Here is a 26532-nt window from a genome sequence, read left to right on the forward strand (position 1 = left end):
AATTTTAATTTTAATTTTAATTTTAATTTTAATTTTAATTTTGATTTTTGTTTTATTTTTGGTTTAATTTTATTTTTAGGTCAAAGTTAAAAAAAAATTAAACAAAAAAATAAAAAAATCATGAAAGAAAAAAATGTGAGATTTTTAAAAGCCTTGGATTCAGTTTGAACTTAATAATTGAAATATTTTTGAAAAACTTGATCCCTAATTCAATAAAAAAAATACTACACAAAATCAAATCTTAGGAAATTTTTCCTAGATTTAGTGGATTTCAAAATTTCTAAAGCCAAAGGGATTAAATCCCTCTAAAAAGAGCCTTGATCTAATAAACAAGCAATGCAAGCAAGCACATAAGAAAAAAACTAAACCTAAGCAATCAGCAATCTGAAATTTTTTAAGGTTTTGTCTTTAATTTTTGGTGTTTAGTTTTTAGGTTTTGAGAATTTTTCTGGGTTTAGGTTTATATGAAAAATTTTTTAAAGTTATTGGGTTCTTTGATTTAATTTCTAGGTTTTTGGTTTGTGTCTAGGTTTTTTGCAATTCTATCGAAAATTTGGTTTAGGTTCTAGGTTAGTTTGGAATTGGATTTTTTATTTCTAAAGCTCTTGGTGTTTTTGGGATTTTTTTTTTTTTGCTTTTTTTTGGTTTTTTGTCTGAATTTTTGGAGTTTCAATTTTTTTTTTTGAATTTTTTGGTTGAATTTTGAGAATTTTTGGGATTAGGATAAATTCTTTGTTAAAAGTTTAAATTTTCCAATGAAGATCATGGTGACCGAAGGGATTAAAATGGTCAGATTTTGAAAATTTTGGTGGTTTCTAAGAATTGCTTAAATTTTTTGATGTCGTTTGAATTGTCAATGTCGAATTCTGAAATTTGCATGGTCGATTAAATTTTCTATTTGAACTGTTTAGAGAGAAGTCAAAAACAGAGGTTGAAGTCTAAGAAAAAATTTGGATTTGGGCTTTTATACCCAAGCCTAAACGATGCTGTTTTTGCAAAGATTTGACCCACATGTAGACCTGAAAAGATTCACCCGTAAACCTACCTAAGATCTGACCCAAGCGTAAGTTTTTTTTTTCTTTTTATTTTTATTTTTTATTTTATTTTTTATTAATTTTAATTATTAATTGAATTAAAGACATGAGGAAAAGAAAAAGAAAAAAACTTTGATATGAATATTTATTTATCGCATGATTTTTATCGCTAGATTTTTTTATGTTGCATGAGTAATTATAATTTATAGATTTGCATGATTATTTATTATTACATGATTATATATATTATTTGCATAATTAATTTATTACTGCATGATAATATACATTATTTGCATGATTATATTTATTATTGCATGATTATGAATATATTTATTTGTATGATTTATCAATATATTTACATGATTATAAATATATTTATTTGTGTGATTTATTTTATATAATTGCATGATTTTTTTGGCATGATTATTGCATGATATTTTTTTACATGATATTTATTATTTGTATGATTATATTTATTTACATGATTATATATTTACGTGATATTTAATATTTGCATGATTTTATGTTGGCACGATTGTTTAATTATTACATGATTGCATGATGGCATGATATTTTTTATAGATTCTTTGTATGACCATGTTGTGTAAATAAATAAAAAGATTGAAATTGATTAATCTACATAATAAAAATCATTTTTAATTACGATTTAGGTAAGATAACATATAATTAATGTGATACTAATTTTGAGCATAATGGATACATTCTTTGTATATAATCAACTCCTGAATCTTAACTCTGTCGATGTACATTAAAACTTATTTTTTTTAGAAACCCTTAGTTTACACTTTGGGCAACCTTAAAAATAATATATTTATATAAGTAGCCAATTACACTTGGATAAAAAAATATTGGCAATGATTCCATAGTTTTTTTTATCTAATGGATAGGTTTTCGACCTAAACATTATAATAATAAAAATAATATATTTTTTATATTAGAGGGGCTAAAATATTTTTTAAAATTTTTTAAAAAATTTAAAAATTTAAAAATATTTTATATTAAAAAATTTAAATTTTAAATTTCGTGTGAGTATAGGGAATAAATTTTAAATATCGTATAAGTACATGAATTAAATTTGAAATTTTAAGTGAATACAAGAACTATTTATATAATTTAACAAATGATTTTATTTATCCAAATTGACATGCAGTAAGTCAATATCACATCAATAAAATTAACGACCACATCATCAAGTTAATGATCACATCAACATTTTTAACAGTAAAAAATTAGCAGAGTTAATAATTGGATTAGAATTATCAAATCAAAATAATACAGAGATTAAATTTATACGAATTATAGTACAATGAGTAAATTTCAAATTTTTACAAAGTGTAAGGACCTCAAATATAATTTGATCTTCAATTTTTTTAAAAAAAATAATATGTTAGATTAAACCTGTAATTATAAAATATATTTTTATTATTTAGTTAAATATTTAGTTATAGTATATAATTTTATTATAAAAGTACTATATATTTTTATTATAAAAATAATATATATTTTTTTATTAAGTATGTAATTCTGAAATATGTTATAATTATAAATAAATTAAAAATAATCATTAAAATAAATTATTACAAATATATTTATTTATAAAATGTATTTTTATTATTTGATTTACTTATATTAAAATAAAAAATAAATATTCATAAATATATAAAAAAAAATCCCGCAAAGAAGTGCCGGAAGCATCCTAGTTACAATTAAAAGCACAACAGTATTATTTATGAGTAAACAAAAAAAATTAAGTACACAAATTTATTAACTCAAACCTAACAAGGATAACCAAGGACAAGAAAAAATGAGAAACTTGGACTTAAGTGGGTCCTGCCGGGCTATATGTTGGCTGGCACCTTCGATTTGGATTGGTTGAAGGCTTAATCACGATCACATATTTTGTCAGGAACAGGAAGATAAGCAAAGAAGTTGCCAATTGAAGCACAAAAGGAAAAGAAAAGAAAAAATGGTTCAAGCAATTTCAACATCGTCTTGGAACCTCCTCTTCTCAAAATCTCATTGCTCCATCTCTCCTCTTTCTCGTCACAATCACAGAATTTCCACCGGTGTTCAATGTAAAGCGGTGGAACTTCCCCTGCCAGCAACACAGACAGAAGTCCAAAGCAAGAAGGGCAGGAAGAGCCAGTTTGCAATTGAGAATTTAACCTCTTGGCTCTTGAAGCAAGAACTAGCAGGCAATATTGATGCCGAGCTCACGGTTGTTCTGTCAAGCATTTCCCTGGCTTGCAAACAGAAAGCTTAACCGCTCCAAAGATCAAGCATTATCAATCTCACCGGTAGCCAGGGTACTATCAATATCCAAGGTGAAGATCAGAAGAAGCTGGACGTTATATCCAATGAGGTTAGTTTCAAGTTTTATCATTACTTTGTCTCGAATGAGTTCATTGTTTAGTAACTTGAGACAAAACACCACGGCATTTTTTTTTATGCACTAATTCAAGGTATATAATATAAGTGTAGTTGTTCTGCAACTGCCTAAGATCAAGTGGGCGAACAGCGATTACAGCATCAGAAGAAGAAGATGTACCTGTAGCTGTTGAGGAAACTTATTCTGGAAACTACATTGTTGTCTTTGATTCTATTGATGGATCCGCCAATATTGACACTGCATTGACAACTGGATCCATCTTTGGCATATATGGCCCTGACGAGCAGTGCCTTATTGATATCGACGACACCTCTGCGGTAATGCTTTCATCTGCAATGTCTAATCTAAGCCAAGAACATAAATTATTTTCAAAAAGCTCAGTCCCCTTACCATGCATAAATTACGTCCAGTTTTAACCTGCAGCTGCAGATGCATCATACATTCATATTATTTAAAGAATCGACCGTTTTAATCATCTACCTAAATGTTTCAACCCTTTTTTCCATACAGCTTGATCAAGCAAGAGAAAAGTGCATCATCAACGTTGCCAGCCAGGGTGCAATTTATTGGTTGCTGGCTATTGTCTATATTCAAGCTCTGTAGTCTTCACCATCTCCATAGGCAAGGAGGTGTTTGCATTCAACCTAAATCCCACTTACGGTGAATTTGTGTTAACACTGAGAAAATCAAAATACCAGAGTCGGGTAAATTTTACTCTTTTAATGAAGGAAATTATGACATCTAGGATGACAAACTGAAGAAATATCTTGACCACCTTAGGCAACCAGGAGCCAATGGCAAACCCTATTCAGGTCGCTACATAGGTTGCCTTGTTGGTGAAATCCATCCAATGCTACTTCGTGGAGGTATCTATGGCAACCCTAAGAACAAGAACAGCAAAAATGGAAATCCAAGGCTACTCTAGCAGTGCGCACCAATGAGCTCTTTAGTAGAACAAGCTGGTGGCATTGCAACAGATGATGTCCAAAGAATTCTTGACATCAAACCCGAGAAGGTAATAGCTTAACCAAGATCTATATCAAATTTATGTTTCAAGTGCTTCAATTTAAACATGAATATGCCCTTGCTCTAAACAAGCAAACAAAAGACAATACAACTCAAACGGTGAACCTTAATGGTTTTAGCATGTTATATTGGCAGGTACACCAGCGTACACCAATTTTCATTGGAAGCCCAGGTGAAGTTAAGAAATTACAGAAGTACCTGGCTTGAGCCCCAAAATATGAGTTTCAACTCTGTTCCTTGTTATGAGCATATTTCAAGCATATAAAGATGGTTTGCAAGCAATAAGATATTCAATTAAAGAATTACATGATTACACAATCAAACTGCTAACAGCAGCCCTGATTACACAATCTACATGATTTATCAAAAGATACAGAATGTTGCCCAGACTTTAAACAAAAGTCACATGGGCATGTCAAATCAATGGCAGGTCATCTCAAGCATAACTTGATCCTTACAGAGAAATTAGTTTAGTGGCACGTTAAAACGCAAAAAGATTTTCGAAATTATTGACTATAACAATAGTGTTGTTAAGCATTGCTTGCAGCGAGTGCTGTACCGGTGCATGTCAGCCAACTAGTCATCTTGACGGTAAAACCACTCAGTTCGTAGCAGAACTATTTTGTTGCTCCAAAGAACTCCTTCGACCTTTTGCTTAAAATTCAGGAAAAAGGAAACATGAGCAAAGCCAAAAAAATAAATTTCAAAATGAAGAAGACAGGAAGGATATAGTGTTTTACCAGGGCTTAATATTTTTATGCATTTTGTTATAGACTTCACTGAAGTCACGGTGTCGGATCCTGCAAGCATAGCACATGCAAAGTAAGTACACAAATATCAGTATGGATGCAATCAGATTAGACAGCAATGAGCTTTACCACCTTGTGCATTAATGTCTTTCTCTGAAAGCAGTTCTGTGACAGTAGATGAAAACTCTGACATGACTCGATTAGCCCCCAGATTGCCATCCCCTGATTCATGAGATGACCTTGCAGCATGCATGTATCAACATCAGAGAACAATAAATGTAACAAAGAAACAAGTGGAGAAATTATTGGTCAAAATATTCAATAAGATTGAAGTAGCAATACCCTGAAAGAGCATCTGCAGTACCCAATGTTGGTTGACAGGTGTAGCCAATTCCTTCACATCCAAGATCAAGATCCACCAACAGTTCAGAAAAGGAGAAATTTGCTCCAAAAGCATCTAAATTAGGCAAATCTAGGTCAAAGAGATCCGCATCCATTTCAGATTCAGATGTTGAAGTGTCATTTGTTATTGGCTTGTCCGCATTCACTGTTGCATCAGAACCATCAAAGTCCAGCCTGCTTTTTACATGATCCCTCTTCCCAAGCCTCTTTAAGCATGCCTTAACTGGTGAACAAGAAGAAATGCAATGGTTCCTCTCAATGGTGTAACATGTCATTTGTTTTAAAGGACTAACTGTAACCCTCTCAGTTGAAATTATAGTACAGTTGGTAGGAGTGATCTCTTGAGGAGTACTATTGTGACTGCAATTAGCAGTTGAAGAAACATCCAATGGAGTCTTTGATTTATCACTCTGAGGGGAAACTGCTTGTGGAGGTGTCTTAGGACCTGATGAATTGGTTGGAGGGGACAGCTGTGGCTGATTGAACAAACACTTGGCAACACCTGATACGTGCATTGTTGATTCATTGGCTGTGCAATTGGGGGATGATGATTGATTTACAGAAATTAGCTGACCAGCTACTTGGCTATCCATTCCATTGTCAGATTCTGGAAACTTTTTTGTTCCTGTAACCAATATGTCAGGGATGATGTGTCACGGTATGAAATGATGTGCATAAGAATGAAGAAACTCTACCTTGGGATGTTAACATCCTAGAAGTCAATTTGCTACGAGTTTTCTTTGCAGCTGTTGGGGCTTCAGTGACAATCTCCGAACTCCTCTTATTTCTTGTTAATGGCTGACTTGTAACTGGCGAAGAGTAATTATCACGCTCCATTATGTAATTAGAAGGAACGGATAATGGAATAACAGTTGGTGTGCTACACACAGGAGGGCCTAAAGCATGATTACCAAGCAAAATATAAAAATTGCTTAGCAAAGAGGACACAAGAAGTATGCATATCAACCTTACTCATGAATTAAAAAATCATATAAAAATAACTTTTGAATATATACCAGGGTTTAAAATTATGATCATGAACTAATTGTAAAATAGAAACACAATAAATTAGACATCTCCCAGAGTACTCTAAAGCCTAATGGCATCAATTTTTTAAAACAAATTTCTATTAACCCCCAAACAATCCATTTACCCAAGCTACAACCCATTCAAAATATACTACTATAATCCTCATTCTACATACATCAAAATTGAACTATAATTTTGAGTTAAATCTATGTACATTTACATCGGATAACATTTCAATCTTCATTTGTTTAACATGTTCAAATATCACCTAAAAAGCCTAATGTAACAGTTAACAAAATATGACTAATTCTAAAGCAAGTAAATAACCACCCAGAGCTCAAGATTTGTACCCGGAGGAGACCTAGAACATGGATCTGGCTGAGGAACCTGGCCTACCGACTTAGTTGCATTAGCATGAGAGATCATAGGCACGGGTGCAATGGCACTTGCGTTGTAAGCGTTCATTACAGTTTGCATTCCCTGCAAAAGAGACTGAACCCTGCATTTTTCTTGCTCCAAACGAGCCTTTTCCTGCTCTACTATCACCTTTTGCTCTTTCAAACAAACGTACTCGTCTAACATTGCCCCCAAACTTAACAAACTCTTCGGCGCCTATCCAAAAAATAATAACAATAATTTTATAAAAAAAAAAAAAACATAACGATGTGAAATATAAGGAATTGGGTTTCTATCTACCTCTCGAACAGGAGATTTGGAGATGAGAGAAGAAGCTTCGGTTCTGAAAATGGAACGAGTTTCGGAGTAGTTGTTATCGAAAAGGTAACGGTCGACGATGAATGCGACTTGGACCGGAGTGACTTTACCTTTGCCTAGATTCTCCGGTTTCTTAGATCTGCTTTGCTTTCCCATTTTTTTCTTTAGAAATGAAAAGCAAGAGAGATGAAGAAGAAGAAGAAGAAGAAATGGCGAGGGAATTCCAGATTGGGTTAAAGATAGATTTGGGTTAAGAGAGGAAAAGTGGGAGATGGCGCCATGGTTGAGGGGGGGTCTTCTTTTAGGGGAAATTAAAACGCGGGAGAGTTTGAAATTTTTTGGGGGAAAATGGGACCATGGGGGGAGGTCTTTCCTTTTTTTTTTTTTTTTATAACTTTGCGCGGTTACTTTGGTCGACGAATTTTAGTAGAATAGCAAATCTTGTTTTTTACGTGACACCTAACATCATATTTAATACTCATTAGAATAAATACCATCTTTGACCCTTAAACTTTGAATCAAATTTTATTTTTGCTTTTAAATTTTAAAAAATTTTAATTAAATCTTTAATCATCTAAATGTGTACTAATGTAATTTTTCTGTTCGTTAAATCATCTAAATTAATAAAAATTTTCACTTGATATGACACGTAACCTTTAAAATTTTCAATACATGAAATTTTAAAGTTATGTAATTAAAAATCATGAAATTAAAAGCATAAAATATACTAAATCAAAACATAACACAATTAAAAATAAAATATTAAACTAATTCAACAAAGATTTGTTTCTCACTAATTAGTTGAATACATGTAAACTAACTCAACACATGTGTTAATTTATGAAAAAAATTATCACAAATTTGTATTAAAACATTGCTCATGTATACATTTACTAATAAAAAGAATATAAATCAAGATAACCTCAAATTCTTCACAATTCATTTTTTTAATAGAAAAAAAAAAGAAAAATTGCCTAGATTTTCTATAATCATATATAGCAAAAGTGCAAGCCATTCTATTTTTATGGTAATAAGAAGAGCCCATAAAATTCCAACACAAGACACCACAAAAGAAGAACTAAAAAGCTACCTTTACCATATTGAATGTTAACCAATGCCATTAAAATCATAACCCAAATCTAAAATAAATGAAAATGATTTCATCAATTTCTTTTCTCTAAATTTCCTCTTGCTTTCTTTTTCTTAATTTTAGAGGCAACAAAGAAGAAGATGAATGAGAGATGTTGCCAGAATCTTGATTGAATAAGAGTTGGATTAGGCTTAACAATGTCGAATCTGATCTCTTGCATTTCATAAGGTGAAGGTAGAGCTGCTATTGAACTCCAGCTTTCAATGAAAGTAATAGGAAAGCCATATGCTATCATTCCAAGTGGTTGGCTATCTCTTGGTTGTTGGATGAAAAAATGACCAAGAAGAAGGAAAAGAAAAGAGATTAGGAAAATAAAATAAAATCAAGTTATGACAAAGTATTCATTTAGGGTTTTTTTTATTTCATATTTTTTTAATTACATATATTTAAGTCAACTTTAAAATTTCATGTATTTAAATTTTTAAATGTTACTTTTAATGCCATATGAGATTTTCTATTAATTTAGACAATCCAATAAACAGAAGGACTACGTTGGTACAAGTTTGGGCAATTGAGAACTCGATTAGAATTTTTTAAAATTTAAGGACCAAAATAAAATTTGATCCAAATTTAAGGACTACATATGCTATTTACTCTACTTATTATAATAGTTAGGTCAAATTATACAATAAATATATGTACTTTAATTAAATTGTGGAATTAGTTCCTTTATTTTAATATGCTCAAATTAGATCCTTATATTTCATTTAATGGTCAAGTTTAGTGAAATTATTGTTCAAATTTTTTGTTAAAATTGATGATGTGGCATTTTTGCTTACATGGCCATTGATTTTGTAGACATGTAAACTCTGTGTGATCAAAGATGATAACATGGCAAAATTTTTTAACAAATATTATTTTTGCACATCAACTTTTCTTAAATTATATAGTTCGTCTTTATACTTTCGTTAAATGGTGGAATTAATCATTCTATCTTAATGTGTGTTAAAATTTGATTTTTATATATTAATTAATTATCAATTTTAAGATTTAACCTAAATTAACATATAAAAACATAAATTATTAATTTGAGCAATGACAATTTTTTTTATATTTAGATAAAAATTTTTTGGATATTTAATTATTAATTGGTATTAATTTGATAAATTAGGTTAATTTCAACTTAGATTATAAGCCCCACATAAACTAAATTATATATTTTCTTTATCTTTTATTTATTATTTTGATTTTTCATTTTTGTTAAATTTTATTTTTAATAATTTTGAAATATAAAAATAAAAAAATAGATAAAAAAAACTTGTAAAATGACAAAAATGTAAAAGTTAGATAAAAAAAACCATAATTAATTAACAAACTCAAATACACAATCAACAATTAAAGCAATTGTAAACATTTTATATTTTTTGAAAATTTTTTTTCAATATTAAATGGGTTTCAAATTTCATCTCAACATTGGGTTCTAAAATTGTTTTTGGATAAATTGGGTTTAATTGTGAAATTGGATTTTAAGCCCAAAAGTATTTTATTTATTTATTTTTATTATTTAGTAAGTGAAAGTCAAAAAAAGGAAATCAAACTTTGAAAAAAAAAAGAAAATATGAAAAAATTTTGGAAAGATTAATTTGGAAAAATTTTGAGAATTCATCAACAGTAGACAAATTAATATAACAAAAAAAAACCAACAAAAATAATTAGAAATAATTTTTTATTGAAAATTTTTTTTTAGAGGTTTCAGGTTTAGAATTTTTAAGGCATTATGCTCAGTTTTGCTTTAGATGATGATACAAAATGATGGTGTTGATGATTGATTTATGGGTATTAATAGTTTTTGGATTTTTTAGATAAATTTTTTCTATGATAGTTGAATTTTTTTAATCATTGATTTCTAAAAATCTCCTTAAAATATGAGTTCATTGAATGAGATTTGTAAAGAGAAATAAGAGAAAAACAAGGATAAGAGAGGAGAAAATAAATAAAAAAATGTTTTTTTTTAATTTTTATAACAAGTTGAAATGATATCTTTGAAAAGATGGGTTTGGTGCATCTTTCATGTTGATCCATAGTTTGACTTTGTTTACGACTCAACTTATTTGTATTAAATTTTTTTTTGTCTTTTATTTTAATTTTATTTTACTTATTTTAGATCAAATATTAAATTCAATAATTAATTGATGTATAAAGATAAAATTTGAACACATATTAAGATAGAATAACTAATTTTAATATTTAACTAAAATACATGGATGAGTTGTACAATTTTGAAAAAAGTTGGTGTGAAAAAATGATAACCTTTAAAAGATTTTTGCCATATCATCATTTTTTATCACGTAAACTTTACACATCAGCAAAATCAACAACTACATAAATAAAAAATGCCAAGTGAAAAAAGTCAAAAAGCCATATTATCAATTTTAACGAAAAAAATTTGAATCATTAACAATTTGATTAAAATCTATAATTAAATAAAGTATAGGGATTCAATTTAAACATATTAAAACAAAAGAACTAATTTCATCGTTTAACTAAAATATAGATATCTATTACATAATTTGACCTAATAGGTACTATAAAATTTGTTCGAATCCAATATATTTACATTTAAATGAATAAATTTATTAACTAAGTCAAGCCATTGTGACAACAGTAACATGATTGAATATTTATTAAAAAAATATTAAAATTTTAATTTCAATTATTAAAATTTACTTTTGAAAACTTTAAAAAAGATGTTTAACACTATGTTAATACGTATTGTGACGATAATAAGAATTTAGACAATGTGTCAATATGTCTTTGCTATTATTTATTAAAATAATTGACAATATATCTAAGAAATTGATTAATGGATTAATCATGAACATTTGAATGCATATAGTAGTGCAAAGGTTTATTTTCATTCCTTTGTACCCCTTTAATGATAAATAATAAATAATACTATTAAGTAATTTAGTTTACATTTGAGAGTCTATTTTTTTCTTCATACTAAGAGAACCATGATGTATTTTGAGAAACTTACCACTAAATTAACAGTTATCCTTAAAGGCAACCACCCATTTATAAAAGTGATGTACAAGAAAATGAACTTATAAAAGTGTTTTTTACTTCAACTCAATATCATTAATAATTAAAATTAAAACAAATGGCTTCTACTAAACAAACATTTTGACAATTTTGTTGTTAGCCCTTTTTGACTTCATCCCACAAAAGTCAACCTAAAAAAGAAACCAAAAAAAAAAGAAAAAAAATACAAATATCTTCCTTCTAAAAAATAATTAGTCCCTCCTCTTAAAAATGTTACATACTATAGATGATATTAATAGGTAAGGAATAAGGATTCATTTGAGAGTAAAGTTAGAATAACGTGATTTTATAGTATAATAAAAATAATGTGATGAGAGATTTTTGTAGCGTTACAATTATATTTTAGACTATATCATTATCAATTTAATTATAAAATAATACCATTATACAATGGGAATCTTTCTTATTAAACTGTGAAATGATAAAGATCGATACTTGCATATAAAAAATTATAAATATTTTAAGAATTTATGGTTTTGAACTAAAGTGATATATGATGTCGTGTAAGATATTTCATATTTTGTATCTAAAATAGGATTAGATTACTTAAAAAAAATAAAGTTTGTCCTAAAAAAATAAAAAGGATAAAAGGAATTGGGCCAAGTCGGACCAAGGCAAAGCCTATAAAAACAGCCCATAACAACAACGTCTGCTCCAACGCTATCCAAAAGAAGACCGACGTCCATTTTATCTCTGGCTCGTAGAAATCATCAAAAAAATGAAGCCGGGGCTTCTTCTATGGAGTCCTGGCTATCTCTCTCCACTATCTTTCCACTCACTTTCCCTCAAAATTCCAACTAACAAACACGTCCCGCTACTGCCACCAATATCTGCCTCTCTTGATTCAAGTGACACCCAAGTTCAACAGCAGCAGCTATCAGCGAGGGAGAGAAGGCAGCTAAGAAACCGAAGAAGAGAGAGCAAATCAGGTTATAGTTGGAGAGAAGAAGTTGAAGAAAAGCTCCTAAAAAAACCCAAGAAGAGATACGCTTCTTGGACTGAGGAACTTAATCTTGATAGCTTGGCTCACTTGGGTCCTCAATGGTGGGTGGTTCGAGTTTCCCGGGTTAGAGGTCTCGAGACTGCCGACGTCATGGCTCGTTCACTCGCTAGGAACTTCCCTGACATCGAATTTAAGGTAAACAAATGGATTTTAGTTCGTTGCCATTTTATTTCTGAATTGCTAAAACCCAAAATACATTGTTTTGTTTGTTTGTAGTATTTATATTTTATATATGGGATTCATTGGAGGATTTTACTGTAACAAAATCGAGAGAACAACGTTAATTATTCATCTTAAACGTTTGTTTGTGCTAAATGGTGCTAAGAGGCTAAGATACAATATTATAGGCTTGGATACTTTTCTAGCCATTGTTACCCTTTGCAGTAGGAGCCTTGGGATCCAATTTTCGAAAGCAAGGTCCCCCTTTAAACATCTTTTTATGTACAAATGAAGAATTTCCTAATAAATTTTAGGCATTATTGTTTTACCAAGATATTAAAGTAGTAAGGGTTAAGAAATTGATATATGTATGACATACATATGTTGGTTACTTTTTTTTTTTGTCTTCAGATGTATACTCCAGCTGTTCAGGAGAAGAAGAGGTTAAAAAATGGTTCGATATCAATTAAACCGAAACCCTTATTTCCCGGGTGTGTTTTCTTAAGATGTGTACTGAACAAAGAGATTCATGACTTCATAAGAGAGTGCGATGGAGTTGGAGGTTTTCTTGGTTCCAAGGTCGGAAATACGTGAGTGTTACTTTTTGTCCTTGTTGAAAATTGCTATAAGTCTCTACAACCATTTGTTCACAATGATAAATTGATTGTTACGTACTGTTGCATAATATGAGGATGGTAAAATCTCATTATGTACTTGTGTTTGAGTTTAAACAAACATATAGGATTTCTGAAGAAATTTTAGAAAGGTGGTTTAACCATATGGTTTTTGTAATTCAAATTACCTCAATCTAATTGAAATCGTTGGTTTCATGACTCTTATGTGGCTTGTTGAGAGGCACGTAAAGATTTCAAAGGTATTTAAACTATATATAAAGACAGTGGACTAAGACCTGAATAAAGAAAACTCGGGCATTTGGTTGGAGGTCTGAATTTCTAATAAACATTTTTTACAAAAATAACCCTAAATTCTTAGCATTTTATTGATTACTCTGCTTTTCAGTTAGTATTAAGCGTTTGTACATGGTTTTCAGAAAAAGACAAATAAACAAACCTAGGCCAGTGTCTGTTGATGACATGGAAGCAATCTTCAGACAGGCCAAAGAAGAACAAGAAAACGCTGATCAAGCATTTGAGGAAAAACAGCAAGGAGAAATAGCCCTCATTCCGGATAAGCTGAATATAGAATATAATTTAGATTCCAATGGTGTTACAGCCTCTGTTTTGGATTATGAGCCAAAACAACAATCTAGAAAGAGTTCTAATACTGTAGTAAAGGGGGCAAAGGACTCCAAGCAACTTGTCCCAGGTTCAATTGTTCGAGTTGTGTCTGGGACTTTTGCAGAATTTGTAGGCAGCCTCAAGAAATTGAACCGCAAAACTGGAAAGGTATGACATTCAAATGCGTGAACAAGTAAAGTTACTAAGTCATACATTGGCTAATGTGCTTGTCTGCTGTTTGAAAAAATCTGGACATCAATTTATAGCCTTAAATAATCTAAATGTGCTTTTTGTGTATGCTTGTGTATTTATCTATCAAGTTAGAATGGCTTTTTGAAATGAAAGCATGTTTTCTTTCAGGCAACCGTGGGATTTACACTATTTGGGAAAGAAAGCCTGGTAGAGCTAGATGTCAAGGATATCGCACTGGAAACAAAGTGATATGAATGTGCTTTCTTGATAATCATTACGGTTAAAGGGTAAGTCCATTGAGCTCATAAGTCATGACATTTTGCTATCCATTCTGTCGGTAGCTTTTATTCTGCATTGTGTAGATTGTGGCATAGAAGTCATAACATACACTCATCATTGTTTGTAAGCTTTCATAGATCATTCTCTTATTTGCTTGCTGTGTCAATTGTACCTTACCATCAGGTAATAGAAAATTTTTTGAATTTGTATACATTCACATTCACCCTCCAGGATGTATACATTTTTTGTGTACACAGGACACAATCATGATTAACCAAGTAATTTGAAGAACATTTTTCCCTATATGAATATGCTTTACAAGTTTATACATTGCAATTCTACCAAACCCTTTATAGGTAATACAATAGAAGAGGCACCTGGGTAAAACTTGTGATTCATGATGTTAACCCCTATCTGAACTATATAGAATTGCGAGTGCTTGTGTCACGTGTTGAGACTTAAGCTTCGACTTGTGCGGTTTCAGGACCCGGGCATCCACTCATACGGCGTCCCAGATTCGTCTACTTGTCACGGTTCACACCCTTGTGACCCCCCTAGTCTCACGGTTTTGTCTTACAAAAGGCGTCTTACAAGGAAGAAAGGGTGTGAACCCTTTTATACCCCAGTGACCCTCTTATTATGTTCGATGTGAGATTCATGACTCCTCCTTAGGTTCGTGACATTCTCCTCCACCTAACCTTGTGATGTTCTAGTCATGGAGGTTGGTTACCCTGTCGACCTCCCTCGAGGTGCTTGACGTGGATTGAACGGTTTAGGGCTGGTTTTGATACTAATTGTCACGGGTTCCGACCTTAGACTCAGGATTCATGCCGCCTTAGGCTCCTCGAGGTGCTTGGCGTGGATTGAACGATTTAGGGTTGGCTCTGATATCAACTGTCACAAGCTTCGACCTTAGACTCAGAATCCGTGTCGCCTTAGGCTTAGAATCACCTCCTTGAATCCGCGCCGCCTTAGGGTTAAAATCACCTCCCTCTAGGCTAAGTCAGCTTAAAACACTAGCGTGTGCGCAAGTTAGAGAGAAACAGAAGAACAAGAGAATTGTTGGAAATGTGCTTAGTATTACTGAAACAGAAGTGTATGATGATGTACCTTGTCATGTGTCGAGACTTAAACTTAGATCCGTGCGGCTTCAGGACCTGGGCATCCATTCATCCGGCGTCTTAGATCAGACTACCTTTCCATTCTGGTTTTCCTGGCCTCACGATTTTGTTCTACAAAAGGTGCCTCACAAGGAAGAGATGGTGTGAATCATTTATACTCCAGTGACCCTCCTATTATGTTCGATGTGGGATTTAGGACTCTTCCTTAGGTCAGTGACATTCTCTCTCACCCAACCTTGTGACGTTCTAGTCACGGAGGTTGGTCACTTTGTCTACCTTCTTCGAGGTGTTTGGCATGGATCGAACGGTTTAGGATTAGCTCTGATATCACTTGAACCTCCTATTATGTTTGATGTGAGATTTAGGACTCCTCCTTAGGTCCGTCACATTCTCTCTCACCCAATATCGTGACTAGATCAATGCCTTATTGCTTCAAGAGAAGCTCCCATCGAAGTTCAATATGAATCTTTGGGTACATATCATGAGATTTATGGACATTATCTAATGGTAAAAAGTGTAAAAAAAAAAATTCTTTGTATATACATTCGAACCACTGTTGGTCATGTTTCTCTTTACCTAGAAATTGAAGAAGCTATACAAGGGTTTTTTCGGACTTGCTCATATGATACCCAATCATATGGTATCTAAGCTAAAAAATTCTATGTTCTATGACACTGGTATCAATTCGTGTCTCTCCGGTTCAACTAGTACCATAGTTCTTGACGCGACTTTCTACGAAAATCAATATCGAGAAAAAGAAAATTTTCAATCATTGACTCAAACCTATTGTCGAAGTCCACTTAGCGGAATAAGGGGGTACTTATGGCAGAACGGGCCAATCTGGTATTTCACAATAAGGTAATAGATGGAACTGCCATTAAACGACTTATTAGAAGATTAATAGATCGCTTTGGAATGGCATATACATCACACATCCTGGATCAAGTAAAAACTCTGGGTTTCCAGCAAGCCATTGCTACATCCATTTCATTAGGAATTGATGATATACCACTTGACCATCCTATTATGTTCGATGTGGGATTTAGGACGACTTTTTAGATCCGTGACATTCATTCTCACCCAATCTCGTGACGCTCTAGTCACGAAAGTTGGTCACCCTGTCTACCTCTTTCAAGGTGTTTGGCGCTGATACCACTTGTCATGTGTCGAGACTTAAGCTCCGACCTGTACGGCTCCAGGACTTGGGCATTCACTCATCCGACATCTCAGATCACCCTACCTGTCACGATTCACAACCTTATGAGATATTATCCACTCTGGTCTCACGGTTTTATCTTACAAAAGGTACATCACATGAAAGAGATGGTGTGAATCTTTTTATACTTCAGTGACTCATATTATGTTCGATGTGGGATTCGGATTTCTCCTTAAGTCCGTGACACTTGCATCTGCGTATGTCTAAAGGTGATGCTCTTCCTATGTTATTTCCTTGCTGATAGTTGATTTGCCCGGGTTGATGCCTGGCCATTATCACTTGTAAATTTTCATAAAAGTGGTTCACATTCTTGAGTTGTCCCGTTAATCATATTTCCTCTGTTGATATGGTATCCTAATTTTGGATTTGCCAGTTAAGTAGTGAAGGTTTAATGGGCAGGCATGCTTGGAAGTTGGATTTGACAGTTCGCGTCGAGTTAATTGATTGCCATCTTTGTAATCCAATTGAATAATAGCGGGAACAACATCTGATGCTCTTTGTTAAAGTCAGAAAATTCATACTTTGTTTTTACCCTTCCTTTTTTCCATTAAAGCCCGAGGCTTAATATGTAGTTGAGGGGAGCGATAACATATTTTTTTTTTGTTTTGTTTTGATCGGGTCTTGAGCTATTGACCAAGGCTAGCTCTTCCCTATACCATAACTGTCCCTCCCCTTCCTTCCCTGCTGTTCGGTAGCCATGGCACTGAATTGTTAACAGGAACTTGCTTCTTCTTCTTTTCTCTCTCAATCTCTCTCTCTTTAATTTTTTAGGAGGCTAATAGGAACTTGCTTTTAAAAGCAAATAGTATTTCAAATTTTCAGGCAGTGTGCAAAGCCGATAACTCGAGGAGCTGTTTGATTGACGTTTAGGTGCTCCGTAGTATTGAAGCCTGGTTAAACCAACGGCACATTGATGATACCGGCATTAAATTATTTAATTTGTAGTCTAATGTTTATTAAGAAAATCATTACCCTATGTCCTAATGGTTTTAAGTTTTAGCTTTATTCTCTCTCTTTGTTTCTTAAAATTGATGCTATATATTTAATTTATACATTATATTTTAACTGACTATTCTCTGGTCGTTAGAAAATGAAGGAAAGTTTTAATGGAATCCAGCTGTGAAAGCCGAACTCCAGCATTGGCTTTGCTACTGAGGTGGGAGGACAACTTTATACTTGTTAATATCATGCTACTGACATAGTGGGGCATGTTAATACAAATCTTCAAATTACTTTTAAGTGCTACTTTAAGGCCGTGGAGACTTAAAAGATGGCTTTTAACAATATTCTCGAAAGAGCAGATATAGCTAGCACTGCTGTTGAAAATAGATTTTGTCGTCAAAAACCGCTTTTGACCCAACATTAATGCTAAACAACAACAACAAAAAAAAAAAAAGAAGAAAAATGGTTTCTCAGTTTACAAGTTTGGTAAAAGCTGCTGAAGAGGTACTTTTGCGGTAAAAAAGTACTTTTTGGATAAAAAATTATTATATTATCTTATATTTTTTATATTTTATTATTTTATGTATATATTTTTAAACATTTCAATTACTTACAGTAATTTTTCTTGGTAAAATTAACTACTTAAAATTTTTAATCATTTTTTTATCATATTTTTCAAATGTATTTATTCAAATCTATTTTTTTTTCCAACCACAAAAGCAATGTTAAACTACCGTTAAGATTACATGATCCAGGTCACGCTTTTATCAACTTTGAGGTTTGGAAGTTTAGGCTACATGGTCTTTGTTGGCTTAACGGTGGTCCACCCATGCTCCATTTCTTATAAATGTAGAGGCTTCAGCCAATTAAATGTGCCATCTTCTTCAATATAATCTGTTCCTGATCTAGGTAGAAAAACCATGCTGCCATTTAAAATGTAATTGGTATCCCAACTGACGGCCATCTTTATTTTCTTTTACTGTTGGGTAGCTATCTTCTTTCGGCTTCTTCTTTGTCCCTCTCTCTGGTTGATTGCCAGAGCATTATCAAGGGCCAAGGTCCACTTCAACCACTATCCTCCTAGCAGATGGTCTACAACCTCGCTCTTTCTTGGACAAGTTATTTACATGTTGCGTTGTCACTCTTTTAATTGATAATGTGATCAGCTCTCTTCGATGAGACTCACGTATAAGCTTAATAGATTAACAGAAACATTTCGTAAACAAGTTTGGTTTTTATTCATTAATTAAATGAATAAGTGATGAATATAATAAAATTTATTTATATTTAATTTGTTAATAATGTGAAAGTGTCAATGAAAAGATTGTACAACCAACAGTTCCTAATTTAATTTGATATATGTTCGTTTATTAAGATTAATAAATAATTATGAATAATATTTTAGGTTTTATTAATTAAATAAATAAGTTATAAATATAACAAAATTTTTTTATATTTAATTTGATAACACCCTAACTCGGATAATAATCATTTTTGCTTAATCTAGGAAATAGATGTTGCCAAGAAAAATACAAGCCACCTTCCTATGCTTTTGGTGTTTGGATGCATTTGTTGATTTTTTTTATCTATTGCTAACCTCAGAAACAAGAGTAAAGACCTCAGGAAAAGCAACCAAACCCGGTAGTGTTGAAAATCAATCTTAATAGGCCAAAAGCCAGTGGTCCCAAGCTTCACACCTCAAAAGCCAGTGGTCCCCTCCCATGCTTCGAAATTAATGCACAAATAAGTGCCAGCTTACGGTTCTAATCTTTGTCCCCTTGTGCATGAAGAGTAGGCTTTCGCCCAAAGCTCGTATGACACTTGACAACAGTCTTTGAAACCTTCAGTATATGGCATGGGCTTTGTCCCCTTTCCCAGAGCGTTGTTCATTTCAATTATTTTTGTAAATAATGTGGATAGAACTTATATTATTTTCATCCTTTCATCATTAAATTTTGAATCAAACATCTTTTAGGTTAAAAGTTTTTAAATTTTACAGTTGGTCAATTCTACCTGCTACTGCAATAGAATAAATTTAAAAGCTTCATCAATGCAAAGGTTATTGTCTTAAATTTCTCAGCACTCAGATTTAACTACACCTGACGGTCGCAGGGTGTGACCCACCAAAAATCTGCAGATTCTTCTCTTCCAGGCACAAGAATCTTACCATCCTACAGTAAATATAAAAATCAGTCATTGATGAAAGGTCTTTAATGCAGCAACCGACTACATTTAAAATCAACAATCCTTGCTGACAAAGTGACAATCCTATAAAAGAATTGAATGCTGTTGGGAATGCCTGAGACGTGAGGACATGGTCTCTCCACAATCGCCCATACCTTTTGCTATAGACAAGGGTCAATTTCTTAGACTTCAAGTTTCCTTCTATTACTCTGTTTCAAACTAAAATATTCTACCAGCATTTTTTTATAGTTAAAAGTTCAGGGTTTTTTAATTAAAGGTTTAAGGTGAGGAGATGCTTTTTAAATAAAGATAGATAATGAACTTTAGAAAAATTTATATTAAAGATACATATTATCTATCAAAGGGATTGTTGGCAACAGAAACAAGGTATTCCGGATTGTACTAGTATTGTATGAAGACCTAGCCGTTGGTCTTACCAACAAAATAAGAGCTAGAGCATGCTTGCATTAGTTTTTACTTGGAAAGAGCTTGGCTAGAAAGTGGGCAGGCAGGCACGTTGCACAACAACCTTGGGGGGATTTATCAACGCCCGACGTTGCGCATGTTAGAAATGGTCCCTCTCTTCAATGAAGAGAATCCATTCTTTTTACCTTTTTATTTTAGTTTTTGCTCCCCACATATAACTCCTTTTTTTCTTATAAAACAAAAAGGAAATTGAAAAGGGGAGAGGTAGTGGGGATTTTGCTTAGAATTGATAGAGACGAGTCACCCTCTTCCTGTACTCTACAGCTGTGTTTTTCTTCCTTTTTAATTTTTGTTGCAAAAGCTTAGAGCATTGTCTAGACTTGAGAGTACATTTACGTAAGACATATCCTATCATTCTTTTCACTTCTTAACCTCCTTTTTGTTGTGGCTAACAAACAAGTTTGCTTTGACAACTGTAACTCTTCAATCCAATAATTTGCAAGTACCCAAATTTGTTTCACATATTTGTACTTATACCAATTGAAATTTTAGTAGTACTAATTTTTTAAGCTTAAATTGAGCCCTTGGGGTTGGAGTTTAGAGCAAGAAGTATAGAAAAATTCCCAATGTGTGGCTTTAATTGATGAATCAAATTAAACAATCTATGAATTTTATGGATAGAAATGTAAATACACAAAATATAGAGTACATTTCAGAATTTAAAAAAAGTACAAGTGCAAAACTGAAAAATGTCCATTATAATATTCCCTCAGTCCGCAACCACTGAGAGAAAGTGAAATAAAAAAGAGTTTGCAGAAACGAGTAAACGTATTTAATTTTCACAACCTTCAAGCCAAGCCAACCCAACTCGGATGCCAGAACCCTAAAAAAATAAAGGAAGATTGTAAATGGAATCATCACCCACCAAATCTTAGTAGAGCAACAACACAAAAAAGGGATCCGATTCAGCTCTAACCCACTTCAGCAATGGCCACATTCTCCATTTCCAACTGCTTCACAGCCCTTGCCTTTATCATTTTCCATTTCAAAATTTTAGCTGCAGACCAAAGCTCCTCTTTTTCCTTCAAAAGTAAAGATCCAAACTTTGAGTCCAATATTGCTTTATATGGCGATGCACATGTTGCTAATGATGGCTCTTGGATTCAACTTACTAACTCAGTGAGTTGGAGTGCGGGGAAAGTTATGTATAAGAAACCCATCAAGCTTGTTGAAGGTAAAGTCAGGAATTTTGCTTCTTTTTCAACTTACTTTTCCTTCTCAATGTCCCATGAAAATGGTGATGGTTTGGCTTTTGTTATGGTTCCTAGTAGTTTTAATGTTAATTTATTGGGAAATAGTTCGTTTGGAATTTCTCTTGGACTGGAGAAAATTAAAAATGGTGTTGTTGCCGTAGAATTTGATACCTTCAATGATGCCAAGTATGGTGATTTGAATGAAAACCATGTGGGCATTGATGTGGGTAGTCTTGCATCAGTTAAAGTGAGAAATTTATCATCTGTCAATCTGGTATTAAATAATGGGGAAAAATTGCATTCTTGGATTGATTACGAGGCAAGTTCAAAGAGACTAGAGATTAGGTTAAGTCAATCTAGTAGTACCAGGCCTGATGATCCCTTGCTTTCACACTCAATCGACTTGTCAAAACTATGGAATGAGGAGGAAGTGCTTGTGGGCTTAAGCTCTTCAAGTAGGAATTCTTCACAGACATGCTTTATTCACTCGTGGAGTTTTAAGCTGAGGCCGGTTCCAAATTGGATGCATTCTCAACCACTTGATCCTGAGGCTATTGCAAACCCCAAACCTCTAACTACAGCGCACAAGAGTAGCAGTTGTTTTTGGAAAGTGCTTGTCGTATTCATCTTCGGTGGTGCATGTGGAGCCTTAACAGCTTCTTGCCTGCTATACCTATGGACCATCCTTGGTGATAGGAGCCCAGTAGCACCCGAAGAGTGTGGTGTGCACCCTGTGGATTTTGATTACAAGAAGGTCAAAGTAGTGGTAGACAATGCTGCCAAAGATGGCATGAAGTAGATGTTAGAGTTGGGGTTCTGAGGGATGTTTTATGTTGTAAATTGATGATCTTTTTGTCATTGTAGTTGCAGGTTTTGGGTGTGCTTGTAGCTGATTACCAATTGTGAAAAATGTAGCTCTTTGTTACATAGTGTTTAATGATGGAAGCATTGAGATTTAACTTCAATAAGAATTGCAGTGTTGCTTGTCATAACCTTGATTGTAAATGCATAATTCCCGAGGAAGTTCTTTGCATAAGAAATCTGTAACTGTGACTTAATTTAAGGATAATGCATGAATTAATGTCTTTGCAGGGGGCACACTGTATGTCTATATCGTGGTTTAGGCTATCATGCTCAGTGTAGTAGGCTATCTTAGGTTTTATGCACTTTGTTTTGTATTGTTAAATGATGAATGCATCGAGTTCATGCATATCTTAAAGTGCTTTGCTAATTGTGTAACCTCAATTACAAATGGATAAATTCCTGAGCAAGTTCATTGTCTAAGAAATCTATTTTTGTGACCTATTTAGGGACATTAAAGCATGAACAGCTTCACTAGGTGCCATCTTGTAGTTTAGGTCTCCTTGCTGCCTTTGGTTTTATGCTGGGACTTGGTGTTCCTAGTGGAACTGGGAAGATTTTTGGCATTTTTGTACTAATAGATATTAGCTGTCAATTTACAAGCCTTAAAGATGGATCACCGTTTGAGCACATTTTATGATAGACCGTAACTTTTCTTCCAATGACATTTTTGCTTGCACAGTTTTTTTATCCTCATAGATTCTTATGTATCATGTAAATTGATGGAGCAGGAATCCAGCAGCGTATTTTCTTGACCTAGATACATGCCAAAACATCAATCATATATGGGTAGATATGAGCTGTCAAAACACTAAAAGGCTGAGGAATGTGAGTAATTAGAGAATCGAGACATTCCTTTGATGCTCTAATTGTTAATCGAACTTCTGTCGAAGTCTGTGCCAACAATCATCTTCAATTGTTTATCCTTGGTTATGATAATTAGTATGAATAAAGATAATATATAGTTTATGGGATTATATTATGGTGTTGCAACAATGACAAATATGCTGTAATTTTAACCATATAGCACTTCAAGTTCGAAGATAGGAAGAACAGAACTGAATTATCATATTTAACAATCATGTTGGCATACAGATATCCAGATTAATACTTTCTGTTGCCAGAGACTGGCAATTTGTACTTTTTCAGTATCGTTTTACATCCGCTAATAGCATCATAGAATTGAATCATTATTGGTACTCCTCTTCATCCTCGTAGTCTTCCTCATCATCAGCAGTTGCATCCCGGTACTGCTGATATTGAGACCAGATCGTTTATGCTGCTTTCTGCCTCGGTGAATTCCATTTCATCCATACCTTCACCTGTGTACCAATGCAAGAAAGCCTTTCTCCTAAACATAGCTGTGAACTGTTCGCTAACACGCCTAAACATTTCCCGAATTGAAGTCGAGTTCCCAATGAATGTGGATGCCATTTTCAAGCCAGTTGGAGGATATCACAGACGGTTGATTTGACATTGTTTGGAATCCATTCCACAAAGTAGGATGAATTCTTGCTCTGGACATTGGGCATCTGTTCATCAACTTCCTTTGTGCTCATTTTGCCTCTGAACATAGCTAAGGCTGTAAGGTACCTTCCATCGGGCGAATCAGCTGCACACATCATGTTCTTGGCATCCCACATTTGCTGAGTGAGCTGAGGCACGGTTAAGGCCCTGTACTGCTGTGATCCACGAGAGGTAAGAAGCGCGAAACCAACCATGAAGAAGTGAAGTCTAGGGAAATGAATGAGATTCACAGCGAGCTTCCTAAGATCAGAGTTCAGCTGACTAGGAAATCTCAAACAACATGTGACTCCAGATATAGTAGCAAGTATCAAATGGCTCAAATCTCCAACTGCGCAAATAAAAACCCAACTAATTAGTTTAAATCCAAATAAAAGATTACATAAAACCTAGAAAGGTAAAGTGAAAGATGTTCTTACAGCTTGGAATGGTGAGCTTGAGGGTTCGAAAGCAAATGTCGTAGAGAGCTCCATTCTCAAGAACATTACACTCATCTGCATTTTCAACAAGTTATGTACTGATAAAGTAGCATTGTACGGCTCAACCACGCTATCTGAGACCTTTGGAGATGGAAAACAGAGAAAGTAAGCACCATCCTGTCTGGGTATTCCTCTCTGATCTTCGAAATCAAAAGGGTACCCATAGCAGATCCTGTTCCTCCTCCTAGCGAATGGCAAACCTGAAACCCTGTTGTTCAAAAATATACCAACATAAGCATTACGAAAACAGAGAGGGAAAGAAAAAGAAAAGAAAAAACTTACCCTGCAAGCAGTCTCAGTTTACGGCTTCTTTCCGGACAACATCAAGAACAGAATCAATGAGTTCAGCACCCTCAATGTAATGGCCTTTAGCCCAGTTGTTTCCATCACCAGATTGTCCGAAAACAAAGTTTTCAGGTCGGAAAATCTAACCATATGGACCAGACCTAACGCTATCCATGGTACCAGGCTCAAGATCCACGAGGACAGCCCTGGGAACATATCTTCCGCAACTTGCTTCATTGTAATAAACATTGATCCTCTCAAGTTAAAGATACGAGTCCCCATGGTACTTCCCAGTTGAGTCAATGCCGTGTTCGGGGCAGATCACTTCCCAAAACTAGGCACCAATCTGGTTGCCGGATTGGCCTCCCTCGATATGAAGGATTTCAAGCATTTTCTAGCTTAAAACAAGCAAAAGAAACGGTTGTATTGGCTCAATGGCGAAGCACATTTTCTTTTACTTCACTAGGCTGGCAGCTGGGTCTACATTTGGATGATGAGCGATAACACATTCATCGATACCTGCAATATTTGCAACGTACCAAGCTAACATATCTAGATTACGTTGCAAGAACCTGTGTAACATACCTCTTGTTTTAGGATCCAACAAGGAACCCGTTTGGGTAACCAATTCTGGATTTTAGGGTTAGAGCTGGACTAGCACTGTTTGCTGGATAGGCCGAGCCTTGGATTCCCCGAATTCATCGTGGACGTATTGCCTGTCTATGCTGAGGGTTTGGTGGGTTTGATTGGGTGTACTCAGGGTGGGGGGCTGGACCGTGTTTCTGGTTCTTCTATTGGTGGGGGTGGTGTATTTGCTGTCTTGTCCCCTTCTTATGTTAATTGAAGGCTAAACAAATGGCATTGGCGGGCTGTGACTTGATTAGTCTTCATGAATCCCATTCCTGTAGGCATGGGGACTTTCAGACCATATACTGCAGTAACCATGTTTGCTTTCTTCGTTAGTGACCTGCCAAAAATAAATTATACGTTGAAGGTTGGTCCACTACCAAAAAATCGGCAAACATTGTGAGCGTGAGCTCACCATCTCCCATAAGGACTGGTAGGGTAATATGATCATTTAACGATAATGGGCTAGTTAGCAAAACCAAAAATGGGCTTGATGGCCTTAGATCATTGTTTGAGAATCCCATCTGCCTGAATGCTTGGTCTTGTATCAGATCCACTATGCTCCCGCTGTCCACAAGGATCCTTTGTACTTGGTAATTAGCAATGGTCGTCGAGGCCACTATTGATCATTACCATTGTCAACCACAATAGTTATATCCTTGTCTGATAATTGCTCCTATCAGTCTTCCAGTCTTCCATTTTTTGCCTTTTAGATTATTGTTTGAGAATCCCATCTGCCTAAATGCTTGGTCTTGTATCATATCCACTATGCATCCGCAAGGATCCTTTGTATATATACGAATATATATATATATATATATATACACACACACATACAAATATATAGTCTTCTGGATTTATACTGATACCATTTATGCAAAATGATAAAAGAAAAAGATAAAAAGGTAGAAAACTCTATATTGATGAAGAATAGTGTAGTAAGAGAACCTGCCAGAAGACTTCGTCTTAACAAGTGCAGAGTGTGCCTATTTATAGACACAATTTTAATAAACAGTAACTGACTCAATAGTAACTAACTAAGGTCTTTATAGTGGTAGCTGTTTGTAACAGTAGCTGATTATTTATCTTTTTACTATTGCCAACTATAACTGTTTGCTATCTGTCTACTATCTGTCTATGGCTCCGAACTAAGCTGTTTTGACTTGTCGGCAAACACTATGAGCTTA

The 26532-nt window shown here is 33.8% G+C and overlaps 3 protein-coding genes and 2 pseudogenes across 7 annotated transcripts; 3 read left to right on the forward strand and 2 right to left on the reverse strand.

The window, feature by feature from the left end:
- Window positions 1-2895: 2895 nt before the first annotated feature.
- On the forward strand, window positions 2896-4677 carry LOC111310647 (fructose-1,6-bisphosphatase, chloroplastic-like; annotated as a pseudogene).
- A 48-nt stretch (window positions 4678-4725) lies between these two features.
- Window positions 4726-7786, reverse strand: LOC111310648 (myosin-M heavy protein). Of its 2 annotated transcripts, none has more exons than XM_089762101.1 (7): window positions 7347-7614; window positions 7001-7262; window positions 6317-6517; window positions 5562-6246; window positions 5352-5458; window positions 5211-5270; window positions 4726-5118 (listed from the first exon to the last, which is right to left on the reverse strand). In XM_089762101.1, exons 1-7 carry the CDS (start codon window positions 7518-7520, stop codon window positions 5072-5074), a joined length of 1536 nt encoding a protein of 511 aa, XP_089618227.1. In that variant the 5' UTR covers window positions 7521-7614; the 3' UTR covers window positions 4726-5071. The 2 variants fall into 2 exon arrangements, with proteins under 2 accessions (XP_089618227.1, XP_089618230.1); XM_089762104.1 differs by having other exon boundaries at window positions 4727-5124; window positions 7347-7786.
- Window positions 7787-12209: 4423 nt separating this feature from the next.
- On the forward strand, window positions 12210-18050 carry LOC111312005 (uncharacterized). Of its 3 annotated transcripts, none has more exons than XM_089762128.1 (5): window positions 12210-12694; window positions 13130-13308; window positions 13770-14124; window positions 14317-14435; window positions 14912-18050. In XM_089762128.1, the coding sequence occupies exons 1-4, from the start codon at window positions 12275-12277 to the stop codon at window positions 14395-14397; spliced, it is 1035 nt and encodes a 344-aa protein (XP_089618254.1). In that variant the 5' UTR covers window positions 12210-12274; the 3' UTR covers window positions 14398-14435; window positions 14912-18050. The 3 variants fall into 3 exon arrangements, with proteins under 3 accessions (XP_089618254.1, XP_022767639.2, XP_022767638.2); XM_022911904.2 differs by having other exon boundaries at window positions 17861-18050; XM_022911903.2 differs by having other exon boundaries at window positions 12211-12694; window positions 17852-18050.
- Window positions 18051-21097: 3047 nt separating this feature from the next.
- On the forward strand, window positions 21098-22561 carry LOC111312004 (flt3 receptor-interacting lectin-like). The gene has a single exon (XM_022911902.2). It carries the CDS (start codon window positions 21304-21306, stop codon window positions 22366-22368), a length of 1065 nt encoding a protein of 354 aa, XP_022767637.1. The 5' UTR covers window positions 21098-21303; the 3' UTR covers window positions 22369-22561.
- Window positions 22562-23172: 611 nt separating this feature from the next.
- On the reverse strand, window positions 23173-26099 carry LOC111312002 (tubulin beta-2 chain-like; annotated as a pseudogene). Its single transcript, XR_016342820.1, has 3 exons — window positions 24716-26099; window positions 24374-24641; window positions 23173-24285 (listed from the first exon to the last, which is right to left on the reverse strand). The product of XR_016342820.1 is annotated as a tubulin beta-2 chain-like (transcript).
- Between the last annotated feature and the right edge of the window lie 433 nt (window positions 26100-26532).

This window comes from Durio zibethinus, chromosome 1 (assembly GCF_047325235.1).
Source record: "Durio zibethinus cultivar Kanyao isolate XHJ-2024 chromosome 1, ASM4732523v1, whole genome shotgun sequence".
In the NCBI taxonomy this organism is placed as follows: Eukaryota; Viridiplantae; Streptophyta; class Magnoliopsida; order Malvales; family Malvaceae; genus Durio; species Durio zibethinus.